The 13947-nt window shown below is 40.9% G+C and overlaps 1 protein-coding gene across 4 annotated transcripts in view; it reads left to right on the top strand.

Moving 5' to 3' along the window:
• The window catches only part of KLF7 (KLF transcription factor 7), a 103236-nt gene that overhangs the window by 35520 nt on the left and 53769 nt on the right, over positions 1-13947 (top strand). For 3 of the 4 annotated variants that reach the window (XM_027965128.3, XM_060410296.1, XM_060410295.1), the window contains one exon: positions 6056-6686. In XM_027965128.3, the coding sequence (XP_027820929.1) occupies positions 6056-6686 (631 nt within the window). Of the gene's footprint in view, positions 1-6055; positions 6690-13947 lie in introns of all 4 variants that reach the window. The other variant, XM_027965127.3, reaches the window with a different exon arrangement.

The following is a 13947-nucleotide window of genomic DNA, read 5'->3' as shown; positions in this document are numbered from 1 at the left end:
TATGTTCTAATTAAAAGATACAGAAATATTTACAGTGGTGGTGATGGATGGGGGTTATGAGGTCAGGTTAATTTTTAGAAAGTTCTTAACAACTCTACACCACTTCAAATACTTAGATATATCTCCCATCTGAGATAACAAAGGTAGTGTTTAGCTCTAAAAGATTATTTTTATTGTTTGAGGCTTAATTGATTTAAACAATATGATTATTGCTTTTAAAGAGATCATAAATCTTAATAAACCAGACATGTCACCAATTTGTGGCTCCTTAGATTCATTTTGGAGATACTATTTAATTGTCCAGGATTAAAGAGGAATGTTTTTCAGCACTTGACAGCCAGCATATTTTCTTAACTGTATTTCCTAGACCAGGCTCCTTAAAGAGACAGACTTTATGTTGAACTTTGAATGAAAGGGTAATTAGTTGGGGAGAAAATAAAAGATTGTGTCAAGTATATGGGCATGAGAGAAAGTTAACAAGAGGAAAAATAGGTGAGGGAAACCCTTTAGGAGAGATGGCAGAAGTGCCTGGAGATGTTTGTAGTCTTCCCTGGCAAGTTTCGTGTAAATTATGGTGAGATAAGGACTGGTCAAAAAAGAGCTGTTTGGTAACCTTGGCATCATCTTGCCTGCATATAACAAGTTTCTTACATACTTCTTGATCCTATGAAAGTAACTACTGCAGGGAGATTTTGGTGAACTGAATTTGTGCTGCAAGACTTGGATTATCTTGTTTTCTATCAACTTATGCCTTTGGAGCCTATCATAGAAGTTGTAGATATGGCAGTAATAGATTTGAATTTTTTTTCTTTTTTAGAGACTAGGTCTTAGATTGGGGCTTCCTTGGTGGCTCAGATGGTAAAGAATCCACTTGCAAGGCAGATGACCCAGGTTCGATCCAGTATTCTTGCCTAGAGAATTCCATGGACAGAGGAGCCTGGCCAGCTACAGTCTTTGGGGCCACAAAGAGTCAGACATGACTGAGCGAATAACACTAATAACCCTGGGTCTTGGATGATGGTTTTTAATAAGTATGTTTCAACAAGAGGGCTATGAAGAGAATGGAGAGAGCATATTAAAATATTTCAGAGTGATCGGTTCAAAACCAAATTCAAGTGATATTTGTTAGAAAACTCAAAGAAGCCATGCATTTTGAAATCAGGATATTGGAGAGCCTTCACAAAACTCATCTGTGACTAATAAATAATAAGAAATTCACTTTGCACTTGGGCACCTTTCCTTCTCACTGCTAACGTTAGTAGATTTTTGAGATGGTGGAGGCTGATACAGTGTCTCAAGCCTTAAGCTGTACTGTAAGCTCAGGCTGAGCAAAGCCTCGTTTCTCCAAGGTGAGGTACCAGACAGCCATGATTTATGTCATTAAATTGACATCTGCTGACTCCAGTTTGGAGTTTACTGGCTAGAGTGTCTTTGGGACAGAGTAAATCTCTATTTCTGGTAGAAAAACAAATATTCAAACTATATCAAAATTGACAATCTGGAGACGTTCCTAGTTTGCTGATGGGTATTTCTTTTTTCTTTCTTTCTCATTTGAAATAATTTAGACTTAACAGAAGTTGAAAAAATTGTACATAGAATTCCTATATACATATTCCCAATTTACTTTGATATTACATAACTGTAGTACAAGTCTGCTGGAGGAGGGTATGGCATCCTCACTCCAGTATTCTTGCCTGGAGAGTCCCATGGACAGAGGACCCTGATGGACTATGGTCCACAGGGTTTCAAAGAGTTGAACACTACTGACACGACAGCATGCGCACATGCATGCTTGCAAATCTCTGGTTCTGATAGAGAAACAGGCATTCAAACTCTGTATCAGAATTTGCAATCTGGAGACACTCCTGGTTTGCCAGTTGGTATTTCTTTTTTCTCTCTATTTGAAATTATTTACATTTATAGAAGTTGCAAAAATTGTACATAGAGTTCCTGTATACATATTCCTAGCTTACCTTCATATTGCATAACCACAGTACAGATATCAGAATAAGAAATTAACACTGATGAAATACCATGAACTAAATCTATACACTTTCTTTGAGTTACATTGTTTTCCCACCCCTGTTCTTTTTCTCATCCAGGATCCAGACAGGGATCTGTTGCATTTAGTTCTCTTATCGTCTTAGTGTCCTCCAGTATGTGACAGTTTCTCAGTCTTTGTTCCTCAGGACCTTGGTACTTTTAAAGAATACTGGCCAGTTATTTTGTAGAATGGCCCTCAGTTTGTATTGGTCTGATGTTTTCTCATGATTAGATTGAGGTTATGGAACTTTTGGCAAAGAGTGGCATAGAGTAATGTTGTGCCCTTTTCAGCCTATCGTACCAGTGGAATATGATATCAATATGCTGCTAAATTTCATCATATGGTTAAGATGGTGCATGCCAGGTTTCTCTGCTATAAAATTATTATGTTTTGTCTTTATAATTAATAAATGTCTTATTGGGGGGGATACTTTGAGACTAGACAGATGTCTTGTTTCTCATTATACCTTCATCTATTAATTTTAACATCCATTGGTGATTCTTGCTGGAAGTCATTATTTCTTTGTTATTTGACTAGTAGTGATCTTCTATTTCCATCAATACTTCTATGTTTATTAATTGTCGCTTAACTATAAGGAGCTGATCTGTCTCCTCCATTTTTTTATTCAACCATTTTTTATGTCACTGAATTTCTTATATATTAATTTTATTCCATGGGTTAGAATCTGTTATTATCATTATTCATTTTTATTGCTCAAATTCCTAGATTTGGGCTTTGAGAACTCCTTCAGGTTGGCTCATGTGTCTTTTTGACATACACTCATCACTTTGTGAGCACTTCTTTACCTGATAGTACAACAAGGTATCGCAGACTCATCTTTATTTTCTTTGCCTCAGGCCTTCCAATCAACTTTTCCCTCCCGGGTTCTCTTTATTGGATAGTGATATTTAGAAACCAAGATCTTGATGCCAAGTGTGCTAACTACTACTGGGGTGTCTTTGCTTGTGGATTTTTCTGATTGACAGAGCCAGGAAGTACCTACATGTATACACATACATGCAAACACATCTTTGTTACTATATATATATCTGTGTGTATATGTATTGAAATCTCTAAATAAATACTGAAACCACAAATTCCAGTTAAACATCATAGGTGTTTCTTAAGGGACTTCTTGTAATTATTTTTTTTAAAGTATGGGAGATAAATTATCTCTTTTGCTTGGAAATAATCTAACAATGAAATAAATACTCCTCATCCTTAACATTTTATTCTCCAGCACTCCTGATGAGTTTCTAATTGACAAAATCTTTTCTATCTAAGCTTCATCACCAGCAGATATTATAAGAAGTAGATTTCTCAAGACAACCATATTCCATAATGATTTCAGAGGGCTATCCAGCATATTTTGATGGGTTCTCATGCTTCTGTAGCTCTCAGATGGAATAGAATGCCTTGTATTAGGACTGCAAGAGATAGCCTCTCTTAGTGATCCAGATTTTCCCATATTTAAGTGATGAGAAGTATCTCCATCCTTAGATGATTAGTATGATCCATGTGTTCTGGGATTCAAACGAGGGCATATTGGGTAGGTTAATTTTTATCCTCCCTGAAGAGTGTGTAAATGCATTTAGAATATCTCAGTTCCTCAGAACTTTGAATATGAAGAGATCTGAGCCTATTAGTAACAATCACAGTTTGTTAGTGACTTTTGAACCTTTGAGCTAAAAACCATACAAGAGGATAGGACATCCAAAAGCCCTATCGATAGACACTGGTGACTATGAAATAGTTCCTGTGTGTGAGGACCTGTCCCAAGGACCTCTTCTAACCCATGATTCAGCTGACTTCCCCCTGGAACATATTTGTATCTCAAAGGTCTGGTTCTACTCTTTGAACAAAGCTAAAGGAGGATTATGTTCTAGAAGACATGTATTAGTGGTCATATCTAGCTTCAGTGTAGTCCAGAGTAAGGTCAGCAGGTAGCTTTGTACAGTGGAGTGGAATAGAATGATTAAAAGTAATAGTATATAGTTGATTTATCTTTGGTTGATAGACATTATGTACCTGATGGGTGCCAGACACTGTTCTTGGTAGGTGATGGTTTAAAAAGAGAAGGGGAGGCTAAAGGGAGGTTTTTTGGGGGTAATATAATTCAGAAGTGAATTGACTGGGGCTGAGACTGGGGGTTTTAATACTGGAAAGAAGCAAATGATAATTTTTAGCAATGAGATGGAAAAAGGAAAGGAAAAATCTTTGAAACATAGAATTCAGAAAAGGGACAAATAAGGATAAGAGAAATTTCTAGACCAGAGAAGGTGGAAGTATTGGTTTTAGATATAAAGTGGTAGGAAGCTACTCAGCAAGAGCTATTATTTAATCAATAAGCAAAATAGAATCAAGCTTAGTTTTCCAATAAGCTTTCCTTGATTAACACCTCCATAACATACGAGTACAGAATTCATTGTCCAATCGTCCCTTAAAAACTTGTCAACCTACTTTATTGTTATATTATCTGGTATCACTTTGCTTGTAAATTCATGTAAATTTTAGCTTGTAATTGTTTATTCTGTATGTATGTCACATGGATCTGTTACTGTGTCATCCTCTAACACAGAAAGGCTTGTACCTTGCTGTGAACACAGTCGTTGAATGAACACTTGTGACACGAGCATTGAATGAAGATTGGAACCATTCATTAGTTTATACTATTAAAAATCTGCAGTGAGACCCAAAGGTGATTCATCATTAAAAATCTGCTTTTCTTATTCAGTAATGCAGTTTTACCAGAAGGCTGATTAAAAACCAATCTTTTGAAATGTCACCAAAATAAAATTGTTGACAGATACAACACAACCAGGTATATCATTAAAATATATTCTTAACAGAATAAAAGCCTAGAATCAGAACACTGGTTGAAAACAGAACTGCTGGAGAGCCAGAGAATTAGGAGCTAGTCAGATTTTACATTTGCCAGCAGTGTTTCTTTGTTGAAGCCCCAGAAGTTACAACAAATTGAACTGATGGCATGAGTTAGGACTGGGCTTCCCAGGTGGCACTATTGGTAAAGAACCTGCCAGCCAATGCAGGAGACATAAGAGACACGGGTTCAATCCCTGGGTCAGGAAGATCCCCTAGAGGAGGGCATGACCCCCCGCTGCAGTATTCTGGCCTGGAGAATCCCATGGACAGAGGAGCCTGGCAGGCTACAGTCCATAGGGTCACAAAGTGTCAGACACCACTGAAGTAACTTAGCACACATAAGTTAGGACTATGGTTTTCTACTAGATTCTGAAAGAGCAGGATTAAGTGAGGAGAGCTTTCAGATTATAAACTTAAATATCCATTTTTGCCGTAAAAACACTTCTACCATCTTACAAAGACTTACGAGTACCATGAACTTTTCTGATTATATTTTTCTTGCCTCACTTCTTTACCAGGTGAAAACTTTATATTGAAATAGATTGGTGTCTTTTTCTTTAACAATTCAAATAGCTGTGTTTGAACTTATTTTTATCATGTAGACAGAGATGTCAAACTATTGTAATGGGACTCATGCTTCTTGCCTTGCAATACGTAACGATTGTGCTTAGTGATTTGCCAAAGTCTGTTTGAAAAATGAAGTTGGACTGTGGGGAGTCTTACCTTGCTATGAAAACCTCATCTGATTTTGTTTGCTTCTTGCTTGCATAGTGGCTCCTAGGGAGGCTAAGAGCATCTCACCTACCGAATTGGATTGTGGGATGTGAGATCATTTTAACATTGACTGTTCTCAGGGAACTTGATGGTGTGAGATAGCCCTTCTGGGTTTCTAGTTCCCCATTAACTGTAGTAGTTGAGCTCATATGATGTGACCCTTTTGAACCCCTCAGAAGTGTCCAGGGAGAAAAATAACAAGGTCAGACCTTTCACCAAGAAAATTTCAGATATGAGCCAGGAAACATCCTCTGTTCCTTCCTGTAGATTGCTCCTCTGCCTGTCAACATGTGGTCCCCTGGTGTTCTTTGCTTCTGATGGCTGTTTCTCTCGCTCCCCCCTTGCCCTCTGCAGACATGCCTTGAATTGGAACGCTACCTGCAGACGGAACCCAGGAGGATCTCAGAGACCTTTGGTGAGGACTTGGACTGTTTCCTCCGTGCTTCTCCTCCCCCATGCATCGAGGAGAGCTTCCGGCGCTTAGACCCCCTGCTGCTCCCCGTGGAAGCGACCATCTGCGAGAAGAGCTCGGCCGTGGACATTCTGCTCTCTCGGGACAAGTTGCTATCTGAGACCTGCCTCAGCCTCCAGCCAACCAGCTCTTCTCTAGACAGCTACACAGCCGTCAACCAGGCCCAGCTCAACGCAGTGACCTCATTAACGCCCCCATCGTCCCCTGAGCTCAGCCGCCATCTGGTGAAAACCTCACAGACTCTCTCAGCCGTGGACGGCACAGTGACGTTGAAACTGGTGGCCAAGAAGGCTGCGCTCGGCTCAGTCAAGGTGGGAGGGGTGGCAACAGCGGCGGCAGCCGTGGCGGCAGCTGGGACAGTTAAGAGTGGACACAGCGACAGTGAGCAAGGAGGGGTAGGGGCTGAGGCGTGCCCCGAAAACAAGAAGAGGGTTCATCGCTGTCAGTTTAACGGGTGCCGGAAAGTTTATACAAAAAGCTCCCACTTAAAGGCCCACCAGAGGACTCACACAGGTAGTGGTACAAGTTGGCCGCACGTGGTTTCTTCGTTTTCTTCCTTTAGCCTTGGGGGGTAAGGGCTTCTCTCTGCTCCGAGAAGTGGCATCCATGCCAACGAGGAGGTGTAGAGAGGCAGGCGGGCCTGGGAGGGAAGCCCAGCGACTCACCCGTTACCCTTAGGATCTCCAGGTGTCCCGGGCATCAGACGTGGGTTTGCCACTCGCTGGCTCAGAGATCCTTCCAGAGGGCAGGGCCAGCCTTGGTGTAGTATCAGACGCTGCTGAGGAGGCCTGAACAGAGGTTCTGGTGGTGTGACTCACAGTCGTACGTGATGTATGCACCTGTCACTTCCCTGACACTTTTCCTTGTTTTATCGGTGTGATTCCACGGTTTTGATGAACACTGGAATCTGAGAAGTTACCTTGGAGAGAATTGCAGTTGAACAAGGTAGCCAGGGTGTCCCTATTTACTCTTTTCCCAGCATCCCTGATTTTTCATCAAAGTCACCAACAGCAGGAGGGTTTCAGAGTTCATTAGATGTGATCATTCTGTAATTAATTGGCATCTCCTCTTTTGCATTGTTCTGTGGCGCGTGCTTTATGGAGAGATGGCAGAATTGCTTTTTAACGAGCTTGTTACTGCGAAGTTGCTAAAGTGATTACATTGCTGTGTGTGTGGTAAGGGCGGTGGGGACCGGCAGGGACCATACAGTTTACTCAGGACTTCTGTGGTGACTCCCAGGACTCATACTGATCTTGGGAGCGATGGGATAATTTAGAAGAGTGGGGTTTGTGAAGGAAAGAATGAGATTAGCATTTTCCTTGAATCTGGTCTTTGTCCTCTGCTTTGAGGCCGAAACTTAGGGCTGGTGTCTCTTCTTGGGGTTAGCATTGTAGGAGCAATTACTGTCATTAGTGGTTTTTAAATGAGTCCCTGAAAGTATATTGCCAGTATGGTTTTTTCAATCTGCGTGCACAATACCAACTGAACTGGGAAGAGCTCCGAAAGTGTAAGTAGCAGAATCAGAGTGTTGCTGGGAAGAAATGGGTGATTAGATCTAGGCTGGGAGATGTGTCTGGAGAGAGTTCTTCTTCTTGGGCTTGCTGCTTGCCTTGCGGGTGCTCTGGGGTGACTTGCGGGATGGGTCACCAGAGAAGTGTGCAGTGCGAGGATCAGTGGTTGGAAAATGGGGAGACCTAGGCTGTAGTCCTAGTGCTGTCCCTCACTAGCTTTGTCTCCTTGAGCACATCCCCGTACCTCCCTGGTGGCCTCATTCTCTACATCTGCCAAACAGTTTGGCTTTTGAGGCCCCTCTCAGCTCTAATGTTCTTGGGGGAGGCGGTTTTGGGAAATGTCTTTGTGTAGAACAGAGGAGCTTCCCTGAGATAGGAGTGTATAATGTGTGTCTAGAAACCATCACCACCTTGAATTTCAAAGTCATTGCCATGGGAGGATTATAGCGGACAGTGTTTCCTCACAGCATAAGACTTAGGCACATTCTCCTCTCATTTCAAACTGACTTTTGCTTGTGGTCCTTGCTTGCTTCATGGAAAGTTATCCAAAGGTTACTTTTGAACCCGTGGCTCAGGTTCAAGTCCCATTCGTGGTTCCTTTTGGAGTTTGAGTTCGAGTCCTCTAGTTCACGTACTTCAAGGCAAAAGCTTCCTGCTACTGTCAGCTTTTTCTTTTTTTCACCTGTCTGGTGTTGTTCTGGAGGTTAGTTTTATTTATTTGTCTTTCTGAAGTCAGTGAGTAAAGTAACTGGAAGACATTGCAGTGCTCCCAGACTTCAGCCATGACTCATCTCTTGTTCCCCCCAGGAAACCAGAGAAGGCAGGATGAGGCGAGAAGGTTGAGCTTTGTTGAGGGTATGGAATTCATGATGATGAGCACATTTTTTAAATTATTGACATGAAGACAGGCTATGTCCTGCCTAGTTTGGAGGCTGGGCATCTCTGGGAAAGCAGAGATTCTTTTTTGGGGGGGTGAGTCCAGAGCATTTGCTTCCTTTTCCTGACTCCTCTTTCTAATGGATGTATTAGGAGGATATCTCTGAGAAGTGATGCATCTTCTGTGCCTTGTTTTTTGGGCATTGTCTACTCAGAGTGATTATCAAGGTGGAGCTCATTATGTTTCCCAGCACCTGCAACCACTTGCCCTATAGTGGTTTAAAGTGGAAAGAATCCTCCCTGTGGGGAATTTATCCAAGAAGGCATTTTGCATTATTGGAAAGGCACTGCTGCAGAGCGGTTAAGAGCAGGGCTTTGCAGTCAGGGAGACTCAGGTTTGAATTCTGGCTCTACAGCTTCCTAGGTTTATGACCTGGATACCTGATGCATCTTCCCTGAGTCTCAGTTTCCTCATCTGTAAAACAGGGATAATTTGCCCTCTAGATTGTTTTGAAAATTAAATGAGTAAATATATGTAAAGTGAAAGTTAGTCGCTCAGTTGTGTCTGACTCTGGGATCGCTCCTCTGTCGATGGAATTCTCTAGGCAGGAGTACGGAAATGGGTTGCCATTTCTTCCTCCAGGGCATCTTCCCAACCCAGAGATTGAAACCAGGTCTCCTGCATTGCAGGCAGATTCTTTACCTTGAGCCACCAGGGAAGCTCAAATATATGTAAATTACTTGGCGGATGGTAAGAGCTCATTAAAGACAGTAATAGGGTTGGTTGTAGTCCTGACTATTGCCGATGATATTGATTAAAGATGATTTTGTGGAAAAAAAGAAAAACAGCTTTATGTAAACTAGAAATAAACCAGTTAAAGTTAAATCCCACTGAAAAGCAAGAGGCTTTTCTTTCCTCGCTTCCGTAATTTCAGGGTTGGCGTGGTGATGCACAGCCCCTCGTCATAGAGGATGAAGTTGGACATGCAGGCATTGGCCCATTGAAGTTGGCAGTAATGTAGAGCACAGCTTTCCTGAAACAACACAGGAAGCACTGACCTTGCACCCTGCAGAAGCATTTTGCCAGTAAAACCTTCTGCAGAGACAAACATGGAGGGAAAAGTAGGTGCTATAAGAAAGAGAAACAGACAGGAGGGGAGGCAGAAGTGGAGATGGGCAATGAGGAAAGGGAATCTGAATTAATTTGGATTAAATAGATGAGAATCAGAAGTATTTATTTGGAATTGGTGTGAAGGGGGCACAGGGGAACTGAAAACAAAAGTGATAATTTATGTGGTGTGGATGAACTAAGAATAATGAAAAAAGCATGAAGGATGGGATCAAATTAAGTGCAAACATGTCAAGGAAGTGGACTAGCAAAAGCTTGGGGGCAAAGGTATATGGTGATGAGAATTCAGGTTGGAGATGAGGCCATTGATAGACAGAAATGAATAAGGGAGGGCTGCTGACCAAGTGTTGAAATGAAGCTCTGGTTGGATTCAGGCAAGCTGTTTTAACACAGGGCTCCCTTTAATTCAATGAAAATATTTTCTTATCTTTCAGCTGGGGAAGTGTTTTGGGACATAAAAAGAGAGAGAGAGAAAAAAAAAATCCAAGAGAAAGAGAGGAAATACTGGCATTTTGTTCTCTGGAGTTATATATATGCTCTATCTCTTCTATATGGTAATATGTTGAAAAAGAGATACACTTGCAAAAATGAAATAAACTGTGTGGGTCTCAGTCTATGCATAAAGAAAGACAATACATTGTTGGTAACATGGATTTCCTTGCAATGAATAATTTTTAAAAGTGTTATTCATTTCATCTTTATATAGATAGAATTTACTGAGCTGGAAAAGATATGCTGCTGCTGCTTCTTTTTTTGTCCTTCTGTGCCTGTTTTTTTGAGGATGCTGAATCCTTCAAACTTTTTGCCCTGGAGGATGTTAGGCAATGAGGTGATTTTTCTTTTTTTCAGGTAGCAGATGTTCAAAATTGGTAGCTAGGGCACAAATACTGGTTGCCCAAGGAGCTGAAGTGAGGGATGGGGGAGCCAGGCTGGGGGTAGCTGAAGATGAGGCAGGGGCTGGGACAAAGGGAATATTGTGAAGTAGCAGAATCTAAGTGAAAGGAAGCATATAAAAATGGACATATGGTTTATTCATTGGGAAGAGCACTTAGTGCTGGCATGAGGGTAAAAATGTGCTTTAGCAGCCAAGCCATTACAGACCTTTCTCTTCCACTGTTTTCTGGTCTTTGTATAATATATTTTTCTTTCTCAATAAGTCAACCATTATGTTTACAGTGTTATTTGTCCTCTTGGAGACAGCTGATTAATCCTAAAATTTTGTTGCAGGGAAATCCCTCACTTTCAGGTTTTAAAATACTGCTTCATTATGTTCATTTTCAGCAAAAATCAATTTGTTAAAATGTTGGTAGTTTCTATTCAAAAAAACAAAGAATAATTTTCCGCATTTCTTCTTGATCATTTCTGAGAAGGAAAAGAAGCCTGTGATTGAAATGAAGTACTATGTTAAGTGAGCAGACTTCTCTAATATGAAAATTCATATAAAATCATGTTCACATTTACACTGTTAAGATGAGTCATGTTGGTAAAGTCAGGACAAAGGCCAGCAGTGAAATCTTTGATTGTTGGTCATAGAGGAAGGAGCAAAGAGGCCATGTCCTGTCTTCTGCTACTTGGACAAGGGCTCTCCATAGACTGGAGTTGCTTTTGCCTAATCCATGGGTGGTGATAGAACATTCTAGGTTTTGCACTGAAAGATGCAACGGTATGCTTTTTAGGTGAAAAGATAAAATGACCATGCAGTTTACTTAGCATTTGAGACCTACCTTGAGGCAGGTCGTAATGAATCATAATGTGGCACAATCGCTAAGTTTAATTAGGATTTAGGGAAATAGTTTATTTTTAAATGGAAAGGTGGATAAAAAGATTATGAACAAAAAGATGGGTATCAGTTCAGTTCAGTTGCTCAGTCATGTCCAATTCTTTGTGACCCCATGGACTGGAGCACACCAGGCCTCCCTGTCCATCGCCAACTCCTGGAGTTTACTCAAACTCATGTCCATTGACTCTGTGATTCCTTCCAACCATCTCATCATCTGTCATCCCCTTCTCCTCCCACCTTCAGTCTTTCCCAGCATCAGGGTCTTTTCAGATGAGTCAGTTCTTCACATTAGGTAGCCAGAGTATTGGAGGTTCAGCTTTAGCATCAGTCCTTCCAATGAATGTTCAGGACTGATTTCCTTTAGGATGGATTGGTTGGATCTCCTTGCAGTCCAAGGGACTCTCAAGAGTCTTCTTCAACACCACAGTTCAAAAGCATCAATTCTTCGGTGCTCAGCTTTCTTTATAGTCCAACTCTCACATCCATACATGACTACTAGGAAAGCCATAACTTTGACTAAATGGACCTTTGTTGGCAAAGTAATGTCTCTGCTTTTTAACTTGCTGTCTAGGTTGGTCATAACTTTCCTTCCAAGGAGCAAGAATCTTTTCATTTCATGGCTGCAGTCACCATCTGCAGTGATTTTGGAGCCCCCCCAAAATAAAGTCTCTCACTGTTTCCATTGTTTCCCCATCTATTTCCCATGAAGTGATGGGACCAGATGCCATGATCTTAGTTTTCTGAATTTTGAGTGTTAAGCCAGCTTTTTCACTCTCCTCTTTCACTTTCATCAAGAGGCTCTTTAGTTCTTCTTCATTTTCTGCTCTAAGAGTGGTATCATCTGCATATCTGAGGTGATTGCTATTTCTCCCAGCAATCTTGATTCCAGCTTGTGCTTCATCCAGCCCAGCATTTCCCATGATGTACTCTGCATATAAGTTAAATAAGCAGGGTGACCATATACAGCCTTGACATACTCCTTTTCCTATTTGGAACCAGTCTGTTGTTCCATGTCCAGTTCTAACTGTTGCTTCCTGACCTGCATACAGATTTCTCAAGAGGCAGGTCAGGTGATCTGGTATCCCCATCTCTTGAAGAATTTTCCACAGTTCTAATCCACACAGTCAAAGGCTTTGGCATAGTCAATAAGGTAGAAGTAGATGTTTTTCTGGAACTCTCTTGCTTTTGTGATGCTCCAATGGATATTGGCAATTTGATCTCTGGTTCGTCTGCTTTTCCTAAATCCAACTTGAACATCTGAAAGTTTACGGTTCACATACTGTTGAAGCCTGCCTTGGAGAATTTTGAGCATTACTTTTCTAGCTTGTGAGATGAGTGCAGTTGTATGGTAGTTTGAGCATTTTTTGGGATTGGAATGAAAACTGACCTTTTCCCAGTCCTGTTGCCACTGCTGAGTTTTCCAAACTTACTGACATATTGAGCACAGCACTTTAACAGCATCATTTTTAGCATCATTTGAGCTATTGAAATAGCTCAACTGGAATTCCATCACTTCCACTAGCTTTGTTCATGGTGATGCTTCCTAAGGTCCACTTGACTTTTCATTCCAGGATGTCTGGCTCTAGGTGAGTGATCACACCATCATGATTATCTGGGTCATGAAGATCTAGTTTGTACAGTTCTTCTATGTATTCTTGCCACTTCTTCTTAATATCTTCTACTTCTGTTAGGTCCATACCATTTCTGTCCTTTATTAAGCCCGTCTTTGCATGAAATGTTCCCTTGGTATCTCTAATTTTCTTGAAGAGATCTCTAGTCTTTATTCTTCTATTGTTTTGCTCTATTTCTTTGCACTGATCACTGAAGAAGGCTTTCTTCTCTCCTTGCTATTCTTTGGAACTCTGCATTGAAATGGGTATATTTTTCCTTTTCTTCTTTGCCTTTTGCTTCTCTTCTTTTCATAGCTGTTTGTAAGGCTTCATTTCTTTTTCTTGGGGATGGTCTTGATCCCTGCCTACTGTACAGTGTCAGGATTTTTATAGTGTTTAAGAGATAAACCGAAGTGCTTTAATGAAAGCTTGAACTATATTTTATTTATTCAACAAACACTGATAAAAACTTGTTATATGTCAGATAATGTTCACAGTATTAAGAAACTAAATTCAACTGAGTAAATTTTAAAGATCTCACTGGCTTTATTCAGTGATTCATGAATTGGGCAGCATCTCATCTAGCGTTTATAGGAAGGAGCTCTGAAATGTTATAAGAGACTTCCCTGGTGGCTCAGATGGTAAAAACGTCTGCCTACGATGCAGGAGACCTGGGTTCGATTCCTGGTTTGGGAAGATCCCTTGGAGAAAGAAATGGCAATCCACTCCAGTACTCTTGCCTGAAAAATCCCATGGATGGAGGAACTTGATAGGCTCCAGTCCATGGGGTCGCAAAGAGTCAGACACAACTGAATGACTTCATTTTCTTTCTGATATGCTATGCAAAGTGAAAGACTTTTATAGGCAG

The sequence above is a fragment of the Ovis aries genome, chromosome 2 (assembly GCF_016772045.2).
Source record: "Ovis aries strain OAR_USU_Benz2616 breed Rambouillet chromosome 2, ARS-UI_Ramb_v3.0, whole genome shotgun sequence".
Lineage (NCBI taxonomy): Eukaryota > Metazoa > Chordata > Mammalia > Artiodactyla > Bovidae > Ovis > Ovis aries.
The sequence above is the reverse complement of the archived record's forward strand: the minus strand, read 5'-3'. Positions and strand labels throughout refer to the sequence as shown.